At 39.1% G+C, this 17,101-nt stretch overlaps 1 protein-coding gene across 8 annotated transcripts in view; it reads left to right on the top strand.

The window, feature by feature from the left end:
- Nucleotides 1–17,101, top strand: part of eya1 (EYA transcriptional coactivator and phosphatase 1) — a 59,792-nt gene that overhangs the window by 22,396 nt on the left and 20,295 nt on the right. Inside the window, exons 1-7 of one of the 8 annotated variants that reach the window (XM_041968978.1) lie at nucleotides 1,868–2,143; nucleotides 8,992–9,119; nucleotides 9,766–9,831; nucleotides 11,152–11,229; nucleotides 12,971–13,037; nucleotides 13,423–13,568; nucleotides 14,408–14,545. In XM_041968978.1, coding sequence (XP_041824912.1) covers nucleotides 8,996–9,119; nucleotides 9,766–9,831; nucleotides 11,152–11,229; nucleotides 12,971–13,037; nucleotides 13,423–13,568; nucleotides 14,408–14,545 — 619 coding nt within the window. In that variant the 5' untranslated portion in view covers nucleotides 1,868–2,143; nucleotides 8,992–8,995. Of the gene's footprint in view, nucleotides 1–1,867; nucleotides 2,144–7,250; nucleotides 7,467–8,991; nucleotides 9,120–9,765; nucleotides 9,832–11,151; nucleotides 11,230–12,970; nucleotides 13,038–13,422; nucleotides 13,569–14,407; nucleotides 14,546–17,101 lie in introns of those variants that run through there. The other 7 variants (XM_041968977.1, XM_041968979.1, XM_041968980.1 and 4 more) reach the window with 7 other exon arrangements.

Here is a 17,101-nt window from a genome sequence, read left to right as displayed (position 1 = left end):
AACTTGAATGCTCAAACTCTATAGCTTCATATCCACGTGGCTTTAAACATAAGCTCAACATGACAATTTCAAACAAAAAGTTTAATTTGCCCTTTTCATGAGACTGTTTATGTTTAACAGCCTTTAATTTAATACCGTGGAACATGAAAATAGTAAAGTAATCACCAGTCAACCCCAGTAAAACTGCTAGGTTGATTGGAGTCTTGATTCAAAACATACAATGCTGCATTCAGGAGTATGCAGGGAAAATCTGAGTTTAGTCGCCCAGACATAAACAACTCTGGATAATTATACTATGCAATTTGAAGAGAACTCACTTGCAAAATTACATCTCTATCTAATTTTATACAGCTGCTTATTGACACAGGGAGCCACTGCTTAAGTGCAGTAACATAATTGGCATGTGTACCTCTCTGCTATTAGAAATAGTTACCTGAGAGTCCCACAGCATCTATTATTAGTCGATTGAGTTATTGTGAATCTGTTCATAGTGCAATATATTTCATGATCCTACATTGTAATGTGATCTTATAGATTCACCTGTGGGTTTGGAAAAGGAGGCAGCGAATGGTTTTCTGGCTCGTTTATATTATTGCTGCAATGTGTTTAAATCAGGACAAGTCCAGCTTGGATCTATTTCTGTCAGCGTTTTGTTGACTGCAGCTTTACAGAGGCTGGTTGACCTGCTGCTACTGAGATGATCAAATACAACAATTTACTAATTAAGTATTTGTGACTTTCGACACTATAATAATCATAATAACTCACACTTAAATGTTGTCTTTTAATTTTTTAATAATTCTTTTCAAAAACTGACTAGCATCTTTTTTTTTTTTTTCCAGGTAGTGCACACAGAGCCCAACAACTAACACAGCACACTATTCTTCTAGCCGCTGGTGCTCTTTTTCTCTCATCACCTCTTTACCATAGTAAATGTATGATTTCCTCTCCCTCTCAAAATCATTTGTCAGAATTATGGTTGGCATTTTGTCTGCAGTTTTAATATGTGGAAATAAAACAAAATTTTAATGGTTCATTGATATCTTGACCCTGCTATACACACAGTTGACGTTCTTAGAAATAATGTCATGACATATTGTAGCAAAATCTGTTCAATCCTCATCAGGAGCTTGAATAAATCAGTTTTAGCTCATCGGTAGCAGCGTGGCCTTGTGCAGCAGCTTTGCACAGTTGAAATAATAACCTGGAGCAGACAGAAGGCAGTCATTACCTTGCACACAGACGCTGTGTGTATGTGTTGACGGAAGACTTCCACTAGAGTGCTGTGGAGACGGGCAGAGCCGAGCCTCTCGGCCGCTTTTACACCCCTGCCTCCCCATCACCTAAGCTAATGACCAAGCCCCCTGTTTGCCCTCTGAAGTCCTTCTATGACAGAAAGAAATCCATCTTTGACCCGAAGCTCACAAGAGAAAGCAAGAAAAAAAAAGTGGTTTGTGGTGGACAGAAAAAAAAGGACATAACAAAAACAAGAGAAAAAGGGGGTTAGAAGAAAAGTTTGAGCCCTCGGGGTGTGTGAGCAGAGCCTGCTGTTCCAGTGGAGAGATCTGCCATTTCATTGTCTTAGTCTCCACTGATACAATCTGGAGAGGACTCTTTTGCTTAAAGCTGTGAGTGAATGACATATGGGGGAGCTTGTGTGAGGCACAACTCCCCCGTGCCTCCTCCAGACCCAAAGTCTTCCTGTGAGAGCACCGAGCAACTTTTTCTGCTTTTTCAAACAGCAGCAGCCTCCCTCTCTCTCCCTCATTCACTGCTTTTCTCCCTCCCTCCCTCCTTCTCTCCCTCCCTGTTGCTCTCACTCTCTCTCTTTTTTTCCCTCTTCCTCAGACACTCACCAGTCACTGCCTGAAGCAGTAATCGGACAACTCTGTTTCTCAAAAGGACAGAGTCTCCTGAGATACCGCGCAGGGCTCCATGGGTTCCAACACCTAAAATGAAAAAGAAAAAAGTAGTTTTGTAGATCACACTCATCGTGCGACAGATTCTACCAACACCTGAGGGCTGTTTTAGAAAGGGTGCTGTCCCTTCTGCTGGACTGACCGACCTTTTCTCCCGAAGATTTTTTTCCTTTTAATTTGACGATACAAGAGGGGATAAACACACAAATTCAAATATAATTGTAGTGAGTATGACTTTAATTTCCATCTGATGTTTGACACATTTAACTGTCATCTCTCTTTAATTTTAGTATTCGATTATTTCAGTGTGTGTGCCTGTGTGTGTGTTTTTGTATGTGAAATCTTTTTTATCACATTAAATAGTTTTTGTATTTTTTAAAGCATATAATCAGTGAAAGCCATTGTGTTAACAAATCAGTTGTAGTGACAAATTTATTTTTGGACAAATTTTACCACTAATTTTTAGGACGTAAAAAAGAAAAAGAAAAAAACGACTAGCCACATCTCAATATTTTCCAGAAATATGAAACTGCAAAGGCATTCAAAATTTATTTTTAAACAGTAACATCAGCTCAGTGTATTTTGCAAATTAATGAAAAAAAAAATTGCAATTTAAAATTTACAATGCTATTTTAGTAATATTTTTCAGTTACATAATATACATACGTAAATTTACATATGTAATGTACAGCATCTTCCAAGTATATATATATATATATATATATAAAACATATTAATTTTATGTATTGATAGCAATTTACAATTAAAATATATTTTTGTGATTGTAATTTAAAAAGAATCATATATTAATTGACATTTAAATTAAAACCATTACTGTAAATATTTGCACATTTCCCTGTGAGACATCTCATTCTTTATCATTTGGCCCAGTTTACATTTTTGATCCGGGAAGGAAAACATTGTGGACTCTGCAGTAGTCTCTTTTCCACTGTCAGAACAAACAAAACAAGCACAGTTAAAGCAGCTGACATCTAATGCCATCTGCTGAGACCAGGAATGCCTCGAGGAGACCCGAGAGCCTCCCAGCGTCTGACCAAGACAACAGGCCTCAACTCCCGGCCGTGCCGCGTCTTCGTTTGCCACTATTTCATGTGTAGCAAAGATAACTCACACCGCTGTAATCGTCTGCCGCTCTAATTGAAGGATGTTCTGGTAAATGTTGTGCGTATGATCACAGGCTCATGCCGCAAGTCAGGGAATTATTGTGTGGCATGTGTGTGTTAAGGTTGCCCTTTTTTCCTGCTTTCTTTTTCACCATCTAATTCCTATCATCTTCAAGCGGCTGCTTTTTTATTTTGTTGTTTAGAAAGGTGTGTGTTGATGAAAGAGAGGAAATGAAGAGGCTAGGATGAGCTAGTGAGCCAGTCTGCTTGCAAAGTGGCCTCCACTCCATATAGACAAACATCCCAGTATGTGTGTGACTGCCTGCTGCAGCTATTCACACACACACAATAACCTTATTTATCCAATTAACAGATAATGAGCAGGCTGATTTGGAGCTGTTTACACTGTGTATTTGCTTTACATAGGAATAGATCAGGATCTCTCTGTCTGGCTGCAGCGCTTCATGCATGTTTAGCAGCAGTGTGTCCCAGTGACGGTGGCATTGTTTGCCCAAGGACTGATGCCTTCCGTATGGATGTGTCTAGCCAAACAGGCCCTTGGCCAGGAGATTGAAAATGGTGAAAGACACAGAGGACTAATTGATCCAGTTGCGCTCAGCTATTAGAGGAGAAAATGGAAAGAGAGCACAAGGGTAGGAAGGAGGTAATAGGGACCCTCTATTAAGTAGCCTGTAGTGGGCAATTAGTGGGCAGGGGTTGTTTACTAAATACTGTGGGGTGTTTTGTTAACACGCCACTGTTTGGATCTGAAATATGTGGTTGAAAGAGCAGGAAATTAGCTTTTTCTTGACTGCCATTGAGGCTTCTCAATCACAAATATCCTTTTCTGTGTTTGTAAATATGTTCATGCTCATATAGGACAGCCACTTCAGAAAGTGTATTTAAAGTGATCATTGCGTTGAAATGGGGCTATAGATCATTTTAATTGTAAAATCTAAAATTTTAAACTATTTTGCTTTATCAACCCCAATTTTTTTTTGTTTTCCTTAATAACATCAATAATTTTTTTCATTATGAAAGATGGCTGTCTCAGATTTAAAGGAATTAGAGCAATAAGTCACAAACATTAAAGGGACACAGTCATTAAGATCTGACCCTGGACCTTCCTTCAGCTTTGTCTTGTAAAGTCTCTCTCGCTCTACAGTGGTCACGGTGGTCGGCAGGTTGTGATAAAATGTCCACCTTAAATCTTGTTTGATGGCCCCTCAAAGGCAAAGTGGCCTTCTGGCAATAATTTTGAAGGTTGAAGAGCACAATATTAACAGATTTAATGTAGCTATTGACTAAATGGCTGAAGCAAAATGTCAGATTGACCCAAATGAAAAAGACAAATTGCACATCAACATACGGCTCATCTGCTCATATTTGTGCATTTGATTACTGAAGAGAACAAAATTTAACACCAGCGTCCATAATTTCCTGCAAAAGATCTTAAAAGCTGTGCTAAAATGTCTGTCATTATAAACCATAGACATGCACTATTTATTTATCTTATACATGTTTTGGATTAATTAAACTATTTTTTAATTAGAAAGTAAATATAAGTAAATTACTGTTTATTTCATAATAGATGTGCTTTAACATTATAAGTTAAAGAAAGGAAGAAAAATTAAGGATTAAATGTTGCATTTGCTGCCAATCGTCATTTCTTTGGCCACGTACAGAGACACCAGTGAAGTGTAGCATTTTGTAAACTGTGTCTAATTCCTCTCACATCTGTGTCCAATTGTTGTCTGCATCTACATTCTTTGCAAGCGGATTTATTTTTCCTGGGCCACCATGTGGATTCAGCTGACCAGTTTAGGTGGGGATTAGTTGTTTTTAAGTTAGATTTTGATTAAAACATTATTTTGCAAAAAGTTGTAAAACACAACACATGCTTGTGTAAAATTAAAAATACTATACATTTAATATGTATAAAATGAGTATTCGAGAATATGCATTTATTATGCATTTATGGCTTTTTTTTTCCTTCTGCTTGAATTTTATTTTCAACTCTTGTGAATAGTATTTAAAAGGGCATTTACAATTATACTATAAATGTGCTTTAGCAAAGTTTTGCATGCATAGTAATGCAGGTAGATGTTGCAAGAGTGAGGAAACTGTTTGTGCCAGGTCAGACACCCTGCATGATGTATGCTAAAAGCTTGGCTTTTGGCTGTATTTACCTTTGGAAATGCAGGTCTTAAAATAAGTAAAACGAAACAAAAAGGCCAACGAACCACCATGAATGAAGCGTGTTGTGGCACTTCGTCTCCTTGATGACACTTCCAACGCTTCATCTCACTCTGCTTTGTTCTTTGTGGCTTCAAAGACCTGGCAGTTCAGGATGAAGTAAGACGCACATCAAAGATGCTGAATGCAGAACGCTTTAAAAAAAAAAGAAGAATAAATATTTTGTACTGAAGAAGAAAGCTTTGTTTTTCATTTTAAATCTTTCCCCTCCTCCTCCTTCTTCCCTCTTTTCTCCTGTCTACTTTTCTCTCCCTCCCTTTTCACCTGGCTGGTTTCACCTGCTGGCTGTGGTAGAGACGCCAGTGCAGTAATGGCTTTATTGGCCTGCACTGTTGAGCAGAGAAACCAGCCACCACATACCGTACCACATCAATCCACCACAACACTCTCTCTCCACAACTTTTCCCAACTCTGTGATCGTTAATGTGCTGTGGCAGTTTTTTTTTTTTTCATCTTCACGGCTTTTACCTCAGTGGCTTTTCTTTGCATTGGTATTTCTATTATTATTATTTATTTTAGTATTTTTAGTGTTAGAAAACACAAGGAGGAGGGGGCTCTTGATTTTTAAAGTGGGAATGAAATATAATAGTTATGTTTGCTAAGATGGCTGTGTCATGAGCAGTGAGACAGGAGGCAAATTGTAAAGCTGGAATGGTATTCATGAAGGCTTTGCCTTGGTGTGAAGAGCAAAGCCTGTTGAAAAAAAGAGAGAGAGAAAAAAAAAAAAACTTAAGACCATAGAGCTCAGGTTACCCTGGCTCATGTAAACAGTCAGTCATTAAAAAATCATGCCAGGATTTTTAAAAAGACCTTATATGTCTTTTTCCTTTTTTCCTGACCAGATGAATACCTTTGACCTTTTTTGGACCCTCTATTCCCATGGTGGGCTGGAGTCAAGTCTAATATAGTGTTATAGCCATGCAAGTATATGACTCCGCTTGATGTTTGCAGAGAGGCAAGCCGAGCGGGAGTGGACAGCAAAATGTAACTGTCAGCTAAAGGAGAGTAATAGAGGCATTCGTAGCGTCATAGGAAACATATGTGGCTCCATATGCTCTCCATGTTCTTGTTTCCAGTCTCCTTCATTGTCTGAGATGCACCACTGATCTGGGGCCTCTAAAGTGCCCTGTGTGTGAGAGAGATGTGTTTGTGTGTGTGTGTGCGTGCGTGCGTGCATTTACACCACTCATATGGGGCCTCTGAAGTGCCCTATGTATGTGTGTGTGTGTGTGTGTGTGCGCAGACATGAGTTATTCGTCTTAGTGTGCTAAGAAAAAGACATAAGCATGAACTTTTGTGTTGCCACGATGAAAGACGGGATTTATATAATGCGTGTGTGTGTTGTACAAATGACACTCTGTGTATTTCTGTTCATTAAGAGCAGGCTGTATAGTTGGGGAGTTGCGTATTTCTGTACTGTGTTGTGGCCCCAGGCTGGGGCAGGCCTGTGGGAAGAAGCCCTGATGGTCATTAGGAGCTGTCAGTATGCCTGGAGGAGGAGGGCTGATAAATTTCAGATAGTGTCAATTGCAGATGAAAGATCTGCTGAAGATGCTAGGGGTGTCACGCTTGACTTGCCTCAGCTCAACAAGTCCCATCTTCCATCCAGCAGCAGGCTACTTCAAGCAGGAAAGTAGGAAGGGCTCTCCCACACTCTGCTGTCCCTCAGCCCTTTCTATCCCCAACCCCTCACCCCTCTGCCTACCTTGACTCCTTCACCCCCTCCCTACAACACCCCCCACCCCTCACTCCTCACCCCACCCCTTCCTGCTTACCTTGGCTAAGCCGCTTTGCATGTTGATTGGGGGAGGGCTAATCCAGTTTGCAGCTGTCGTAGACCAATGATGAATCACCTTTCCGTCATTTGGCCATGCTCCCCTTGCTAAGGGAGGAGGGAGGACCTGGAGGAGGAAACAACAGTGGAGCAGGGCTGCGGCTCAGAGAGAGACAATGTGAGCCTCTGTTCCCCTGCCAGCCCTCTCTTCCCATTCTGCTCCAGAATAACAATAATGTTTTCTCAGACAAGCCTTTTTGTGTCATGGATGGCTCCGGACTGTGACATCGAGCTGCATTAACAAGGAGCGACATTGTTTCTCCTGGGGGCAGGTGGAGGCAGAATAAAGAAAGGGAGTGTGGTTTTAGAGGATTCAGAGCCATCTAGGTTCAGGTAAGAGCACCGCTGTGGCAGTTCCAGCAGCACCAGAGACACACGGCTCTCTGTGTGGCATCAGATATGCTGCAGAGACTTTGCTAAACAACTGACAACATTTCTCTGCTTATTATGATTCATGATTGAAGATAGTGAAGGCTTTTAAGTCCGTTTCTAAAAAGTTTGAGGAAAGGAGGGGAACACATGACGTAGAAACAGGGTTAGTTTATTCTGGATCATCCTTAAGTGTTGTATGCTGGGAGGGTGTGATATTTTTACAGGAGCAGTAAATTAATATACCTTTGGGGAAAGATAATGAAGCTTCCATTACAGAAGCATGCATGAAAAAATATCGGCTCAGCCTTTTGTATTGCTTCTTGTATTTTACCTCCTACTGCTTATTTTTTTTCCATATGTGTGTTATCTTTTAAGTCTGTGATATTATGCTTAAAAATATATATAACCAATTTGGGTCTGTCAAGCTACACTGAAGTATCATAACTTTATAATGTCATCTTAAATTCAATGAATGCATATCATAATTTAATTTCATAATTTAGTTCTTTTGTGGCATCTGATATCACTTTCAGACTACTCAAAGTTACTTGAGCATTTATCTTTGTGGCCTTGTTTAAAAGCCCATGTTTATCGATAACAGAGATCCCAAGAACCCTGAATATAATTGAAAAATGGCAGCATAATGTACAAAACATTTTAAGCTAATTTCATTAAGTCGTTGTTGTAATGGGGACAGTAACAGAAACTAAAGAGGTGTAGAGTTTGTGGCCGTACTTTTCAAATCGCTTGTGCCTTCTTTCCTCTCCATTGTCTATATACGATCAAATCCTTTGAGCACACGAATGAGAAGATAGAATAATGTTTTCAGTTGCGTGGTCTTTTGTATAAACACAGAAACAATTAAGGAGCCTGCCAGAGCAAACACATGCCTCATGAGCTTCTCATCTGCCCATCACTGAAGCATAGGCTGCACTTTAACAGGCACATTAAGCGTTGCCTCAAACCAGCAAACATCTGTTAACAGTCTTCATTACCACACAAAACGATATACACTTTAGGCCATTTTTGCTTCATGAAACAGAAAAGTAATTTGACAGTAAACATATTGTGTTCACAACGTGTTCAACCGTGACTGTGAGTTAGATTGGAAATCATAGCATCAAAATTTGTATAATTTATTTTACAGCTCAGATATCTGCATGGTTTTGTTTGTGTGCATATGTAAATGTGTCTCATTTTAAGTGCTTTGTATACCATATTTTTTCATTTCTTAATTTCTATCCTTTTTTTTATTCCTTAAAAATTGAAAAATTAAAATAAAATTCAGCCTCGCATGTAGGATTGATATTTATAATTTTATTTATGTACCTTTGAATTATTATTTTTTGCTTTGCAACATCTTGCACATTTTACAACTGTACACAGTGTGTACACAGCACTGCCTATCAGAGGTCCGTTCCTTCCCTGAAACCAGAGTGATATGTGTAATTTGATTTGGTTTGTGTGTGTCTGTGTGTTCTGTCAGGTCTATGGAAATGCAGGATCTAGCCAGTCCTCACAGCCGAGTAAGTGGAAGCAGTGAATCTCCTAATGGTCCCAACCTCGACAACTCGCACATCACCAACAATTCCATGACACCCAATGGCACTGAAGGTAAGTCTGTGTGATATCTGTGTCAAATTTTAAAAAAAATTTTTTTTTTACTTGAAATGTTTGAAGGTATTTTAAAGTGATTTAAGCCATGTTCTCAGTAAAGCTAGCTCTGGTACTGTTTCTCTTAAATTGAATTGATTTTAGAATCAATTTGGAATGCTTTTTAACAAAATTATTACCAAATTAAACAACCAAAAACAGTAGTAAATATACTTTATACTTACTTGCTTGCAACGTTGATTGTTTTGAGTGTTACATTTGATTTTGTCTCCAATCGTTTTTATCTTAAACGAGTCACTACCTGCAGTAGTTGTTCCAGTGACTATTAGCTGTTTATTTAAGCAACCATGTAATTATTCAAAGCCCACGGCATGGAAATGATTGAGCTTTGCATGCGGTCTCTACTGTACATAGTTATTTACTCAGGTGATTCGCCTGTGCTTTAAATCTGAGCCTTTGTTTAGTGAAGCAGTCATGCTCATGTCACAAACCAGCAAGTTATTAAAATCACCCTTTGTCATGTAATCTTTAGTTTCACCTTTACTTGGATCTCAAGGTTTATTTTCTGCTCAGTGTTCACAGCACAGAGCCCGTAGTCATGATGCAGACTGTCACATTTCCCTTTGCCATTCTGTCTTTCCCATAGGTGATAACATCACAATGCTTACCACTGCAGACTGGTTGTTAGGTTCTAACTCACAGTCCACTGCAGGTTTGTCTACTTCTAGTGACACAATGAAAGGACAATACTTGGTGTTTTCCCCAACTCAAATAAAGCAATCTTTGTTGCTGACTTTTTTTTAAGCAGCTACTTCACCCTTGAGTAATTTGTGTTCTTTAAAATCTCCCTAAAATACAGTTTAACAGCTGCACCATCGCAAAACTGCCTCAACTATTGTGCCTTTCATTTAAAAAAAAAAACTTATTTTTATTCTATTTTTATGTTATTCTGTTTCAAGCATGGTTTGACACCAACTGGCCTTGAGTTCATTGTTATTGGCTGGTCAGATTGTGAACTTGCATACTGAGCATTTTGTTTTCATTTGGATCTTCCATGCTGTTTTCCTGAATACAGTGGCTATTGTGTGCAATGTGACCTGAGTGTGTGCTAGTTTATGCATGCACTTCAGCACTATATTTTTATCCCTGTGTTGTTCAAACGTATTACCCCTCATCAACATGTGTTTCTACATTGAGCAAGCATAGCAGAAACATGTTAAACATGACAGCAAATGGCTTCTTCAACCATGAGGGATTCCACTGAGCATGACTCCCTTGCCCACATTGCCAATTTGTTTTGCCAAAAAAAGAAAGAAGAAAAAATTCTTTCTGCCTGCCTGAAGTGAAATGGATTGATTTCAAAAATTCCTGAGCTGTCAGATAGCTGTGAAATTGTCTTTGCAAAGCTATTGCCAGATGCACAGTGAAGTTAAACAGTGTTCGCTACAGTCTTTAAAAGATTTTATACACCATATATTTCCTTGACATTTCAATTGTACTTGCACGTCTTGCCGAGCTCTTTTCATCAGCAACTTTAAAACATATCTACAGACATGAGTTCTTTTTTGGTTGCTGTTCGAAAACCCAATAATATATTATTTAATTTAATTTAAATAATAATGTAATACTTAAGTCATTTTTTTATTTGTGCTGAAATCCATAAATGCAGCCTTAAAATAAATGAGCTCAGTTTATATTAATGTTATCTCAAGATTTAAAGAGAGCTTAAAAAAAATGTTAATTTTAATCTTGTTAATATTAAACTTGTATTAGATCAGTGTTAATAAAAAAAGAATCGGATGATAGGAAATACATGTGTAGCGAGACTATCTTAACTATTACAAATGTTTATTTGTGCAGAAATACAGACTACTCACTCCACCCTCACTTGTTGTTTTTTAAATAAATTTTGGGAAACATTAAAGTTTAGATGGAGCTAACACTTAGCGAGTCTGCTTTTTATTATTATTATAATTTTTTTTTTTTTTCATTTGTTTTTCTTGATGTTATTTTTTTTTCTTTTTGTTTGCAGTTAAAACAGAGCCAATGAGCAGCAGCGAAATCACCTCCTCAGTAGCAGACACCTCTCTAGACAGCTTCTCAGGATCAGGTGAGAGGAGAAGGCCAGTTTGTGTCCACTCACATTTGTCCACTGCTTCACACACACATACACACACACACATACTACACACACACTGAGCTGCAGAACTGAAAAGATGATGAGACGAGCCTAAAGATGGGTGACTGATAAGCCGGGCCTCAGCACCTAAAATGGCCTATGAAGAACAATAGACTCTACCTTAACTTTGTCAGCACATTTATTTGCTGTGCTTGCTTACAGTTGTGTGTATGTGTCTGCTAATTATGTTGGTTCCCATGTCAGTGAGGGCTAAATTATAACCTGTAATGTTCTGAGCCTGTCTATCCAGTGGAGTGACACGGCGTCCCAGTGGCCCTCACTCTCCACGGGCTGTTATCCTATCGCCCTGTTAGAGCCGGGGTTTTCACGCCTTCCTTTCAGCAGTGAAACATCACACTAACACACACACACACACACACACACATACATAGACACAGCAAAATAAAGTCAAGGCTACAGATTATAAAGAACATTGTAGAAATTATTATGCAAATTATCACTGATGTGATCATTTTTTCTCCTTTTTTCCACTCTTAGTGGGATCTGTATCAACCTGCAGCTGCATGTTACATTTTCCATAAACATGTATTAATAGCGGCACATCCAACTGTGCATGGTATTAACTTGCTGCTAATTTTCCTGTATTTCCTCAACTATTTAACTAAGTACTTGATACTTAACGCTTGAAGTGAATAAATCACTGCATGACTTTTGTCTCTGACAATATTAATGAAATTTAGTAATCTTATATCCCATATCCTCCATGGGGAAACCCAAAGCTCTGTTCAGAGGAGAAAGTTTTGTCCAGTGGCAGGTGCTGCTGATGTGGGAAAAGTGTTCAGTATTAATAACGTGTGTAAGGGGTTATGGCATACAGTTTCATACAGTTAGCACTCCCCCGCAACCAAATCCCTCATTTTACATGTCACAACCAATTAGACAGATGTTTCAAAACTGTGCCACTCCACTGCAGTTAAATATGAAAACTTGGATTACTGCTTTATTAATCTAACCATGCATTAGATTAAACATTTTTTTGTCAGTTTTAGTATATTATGATTTAATGCTTTGCAAATATGTAATGTAATTTAAAATTAATTGTGCAAATTTTTAATTCAAATTAAATTTCTTTTTTTTTGTTGTTGTTGTTTGTTTTTTGTTTTGTTAAAAATGCATACTGATATCATTTATCAAAAACCTTTAAATAAAATGTACAAAACAGAAGCATTTATGCATTTATATTTTCTAAATGGGAATTTATTGATAAAAAAAAAGTTTTTAAGAATTATTTGTGCATATTCACAACATTTGAATGTGGTTGAATTGTAAAAAGTAAACCACACTTTGGAGCTTAGTGCTTAAATGATTATAGAGTAACACTCCACCTGCAGTCAGGGTTTTCACATCTAATGTGATTGTGGCTTCAAAAGGCCGAAGACTTGAAGCCACCGGCTGAGATTCAGACCATTATGTGTTTACCTCTGTGGCTGTCTCAGGTCAGGAGAAGAACCTGATGGTCTTACCTGATTATTTTGCTTCATTATTGCTCTCCCGTTTTCAACCTTAAATAAGTTTACCACAATAAATAAAGCTCTGCAATTTAATTACTGTTTCCTTGGAATCCAGAAGTTCTTTTGGCAAAACACAATATTTACCTTATTTCTTAATGTTTAAATATGTGCTTGCCTCTTTTCTTTTCAACTCTCCTCAGCTATTGGAACCAGTGGCTTCAGCCCAAGACAAACTCACCAGTTCTCTCCACAGATTTACCCTTCCAAGTAAGGTTTCTTTTATTTTTCTATAAAAAAAAATAAGCAGCATCCAGCTTCATTTGGATCTTTAATTAGATCCTTCTGCTAGATCGGGGCTTTCTGACTGGCTTTGTTTGTGTGGATGTCTGCAGCTTGTGCTCTTTAAAACCTGTTGTAATTATTATCTTCCACAAATTTCTTTTGCCATTTATTGTTCTTTCTCTATATATATACGAGGTATGCGATGCTATCTGTCTTTATGGCTTGGCTGACTGTTTAGAATGAAGTAGCACAATCAGAAGGAATTTGTCAGTTTGCAAAGTTGATATTTGGGATTTGGGGGTAAAAACTTGGTCCTCTTTCTTCCTGTCTCTCCTTTCTCACTTTAATTTTTGTTTCTTTTCTCAAATAGCAGAACATACCCGCATATTCTCCCTACCCCTTCTTCCCAAAACATGGCTGCATATGGACAGACGCAGTACACCACAGGAATGCAGCAGGCCGCAGCTTATGCTAGCTACCCCCAGCCTGGTCAGCCCTATGGCATCCCAGCTTACGGTAAGATTTAGTCACATCACACAGATCACCCCTCTATCTTAATAAAGTCAGAGTTCCGTAAATTGTGAGCATGCATGAAAATGATAAATAAATATTTTTCCTTGCTGAAGGTCAGGACCAAGACCCTGCTCATTCCAAACCATGTTCCCACAGGTCCTGCTGTAAACCAAGAGCAGCAGAGATGCTGAGTTGTTGTTTAGTGCCTGTATATTCTGAGTCAATGCAATAAAGAAGAATTTGCTTGTGAAGCTATTCAGACAGATCAGAAAGATTAGTGATATACATCTGAAAACAGAAACTGGTTTCCTCTGGCAATGCAAGAGGTTGCACAGAGTAGCATGGCTTTATTTGTCCAAAGTCTTTAGAGTGTTTTCATCCCAGAAAACTGCAATATGTGGAGGAATTTACAATGTTTATTTCAATAGAGTGCTATAACCTACTGTTGCATAGAAACTACAGAGATTCAGCCAAAACAGTGGTCAGTGTTATTCACAAACACAAGCAAATGAATTTATCACTTGTTCATCTATGACCCAAATGATAATAATGCCAGTTGTTAATATTGTTGTCACTCAATTAAACAAACATATTCTAAACATGCCTGTGGTTTTACAGCTAAGAAGTCAACTCCTTCTGTGATGAACTACGTGAAAGATAATATTCCTAAACAACTGAGGATAATAAAAATCACTTTTCAGATAATCACTGCTCATCCTTTGTCATTAGTGTGTTATGCTAACAGACTGAGGCGTTGTCCCTTTGCTGTGTCCACTGTAATTCAAACCTGTGTTGATTGTTGTCTGTGCATCAAACCGATCTGGTGTCACTAACTGATTTAGGTTCATTGTGGGCAGGCATAAAGACGGAGGGAGGTCTGAGCCAGTCCCAGTCCCCGGGACAGACGGGCTTCCTGAGCTACAGCTCTGGCTTCACCACGCCACAAACAGGACAGGCCCCCTATAGTTACCAGATGCAGGGTGAGGACATCTTTGTGAATCTTTATCTTTTCCTCAGCGCATGAGGAAGTCTGAGTTCTGCATGGTGTAAAAACAGAGTTAACAGAATGGTTAACATTTTGACAGGTTTACAAAACAACAAAGCAGGATTTGTTTCACAAACAGTCCTAAAACATGCTGGCTGTTTTTTTTCTCTTTAATATGTGTTTTCCCAGTTTGTTCCATTTCTACGTGTATTTGTTTCAGTCCGTTGTCAAAACATTCATCTTCTGGTAAGCCAACCAAATAAGGTTTACTGGAGTGTTTTTAAAAAGGATTAAAGAAATGGCCCTCTGTTCTTGATTTAATAGCATACAGAGCCAGACTGAATCAAGACACAGCCCTCATCCTCACCCCAGACAATGGTTGCATCCCAGTGGTGTTTTGTGCAGCCACGACTGCCTCCCTCTCCTCTCTTAAAAGAATCAACACAGATGGAAAAATGGCAGGCACTTAGGAGGCACCAGCCATGTCGCTCCACAGCCTTTGTTTTTTTTCTCACTGTGATTATATTTGTATTTGTTTAAGCACTGAGGCTATTGAGATTTATGGCCTTGAAACCGATAAAGACGAGTTGTTGCACCCTGCTCTCCCCCTTTTTTTTGTCCAGTCACAAAGTCGCTTTGAATCTAGATCTCACTTTAGAAAAACCTCACCTGAATATTGCAAGAAGTTAGTTAGCAGCTAGCTCTGTCTTTGTGTTCTCCCCTGTAAAAGCTGAAGTGTGACAGTTGAAATATCTCCACATGTTGCTGTAAAGCCTCCAGAGCATTTAACAATAAATAACACCAGCTCTGCAGCAGATGTTGCTTGGGGAAGCCTCTTTTCTACGCCTCTTAACCAAATACAGTTGGCCACATTCAGAGTTTTGCAGCACCCTTTTGAGCATCTAAAAACAGACTGACAGAGAGAGAAATAAGAGGAAAGTAAGGGAGAGCATGTGATGTAGAAAGCACAAACCCCTACCCTAACTTTAGTGGTTTAATTCACGATGACAGTATTATGTGGCCATTCATCTTCGAAGTATTATTCTCTTACCCTGTCTTTCTTTTTCCTTCCGTCGATCTCAGTCTGTACCTCACTCCCTCCTGATATCTCTGGCTATCACATGCCCCACGTTAGCATTAAGTGCGTTAGTAATTGACAGCCATGTTAGATGACAGATTGACCACTTTTCTGGCACTGGGTTCTCTAACTGTGGCTCTGGCCTTCCTCCACACCATCATCATTACTCTTTCTGGCCTATTGATCTGCCTGGGCGATGTGCCTCAGGTCTGGGTGTCCCAACCAAAGACTCCTTTTCCACATCTGATACTCCAATCTCTTTCAGTGTCCCTGCAACCAGTCTATGACCAGCTGTCAAGATAGAGGACAATTAAATTAATGTTTTTGCTTTCATGTCTGAACCCATGAAGTTTTTTTTTGTGTGCACTGAAATTGTGGCATTGAATCCTAAAGGGCACAAAGGTATGCTTGGCAATCTGTTGTGATGTTTTATTGGAGGCATCTCACTGATTGTCAGAAAAAAAGGCTACAACATGAGATGTGTTTGAGGAGCCAAAGATTTTACAGTGATGGTGAGACTGAGCAGATGCTAATTAGGTGAATAATTGGATTCCAGCATTCTGTCCCAGTGGCAGTACGATCTGAAGAAGCTGAAGCTTTCTTGGTTTTTTTTTTTTTTTGTGCTTTTTTTTTTTAAAGTAGAGCCCCATCTGGACTTGATAGCCTATTCCCAAGTGGGGCATACAAACTTCTGCTACAAATATTGTGCACTGATGATAGACATAGCCCATGGCAAGGGGACTGATCAAGCAGAGCAAATGGACTTCCAATTGTGGAGCCAGAAGGCAGAAGGGAAGGAGGAGAGGAGGGAGGGATGATGTCTGGTCTTGAGTGAGTGAACTAACTGGAGCAGGACAGGGGGAGGGAGAGAAAACATGCCCCCTGGGGAACTGCAAGACCCCCCCCCCAAACACACACACACACACTTTTCTCCCCCTACTATAACCAGCACCACCTCTCCCAACAGCATGGGCTCATTCTCACTGGGCTTGCAGGGGTCCCCTCAACTTTTATGTGGCTCCTTGTTCTCCACAGAACAACCTCAGACACTGCCAGTGAGAGCTTGTGAGAGCTTTTATGACTGTTTGAACTGTGCATTAGTCTAATTTGTTGTCCTTTGCTGCCTTACTTCTCCTTGTCTCTTGTCTTATTGTTCCATTGCACTTTCACTTGGTGTTGAACTTTCTGTGGAGCTCAAAGTTGGGTAAATGCCTCTGGTGGCCTTGAAACATTATACAAAACAAAGACAGAGAACTGTTCCAGTAAAAATTGTTGGTAAAGGCCGGAATGAAAAACATGAAAACTGCTGTGTGAGTAATTTCTTGAAGAATAGACTGAGATAAGTACATTTTTAGTAGATCCTTGTAATCTTCTTTGTTGTAACCTCTATGCTGAGTACATAATTAACTGACAAGGCCAACACTAGAGGGTCTTCTCTTTTCAGTGTTGCCTTTCATACCTTTCTTGCCCCTC

This window comes from Melanotaenia boesemani, chromosome 18 (genome assembly GCF_017639745.1).
Source record: "Melanotaenia boesemani isolate fMelBoe1 chromosome 18, fMelBoe1.pri, whole genome shotgun sequence".
In the NCBI taxonomy this organism is placed as follows: Eukaryota; Metazoa; Chordata; class Actinopteri; order Atheriniformes; family Melanotaeniidae; genus Melanotaenia; species Melanotaenia boesemani.
Note: the sequence above shows the minus strand (reverse complement) of the source record. Positions and strands in the feature narration are given on the sequence as shown.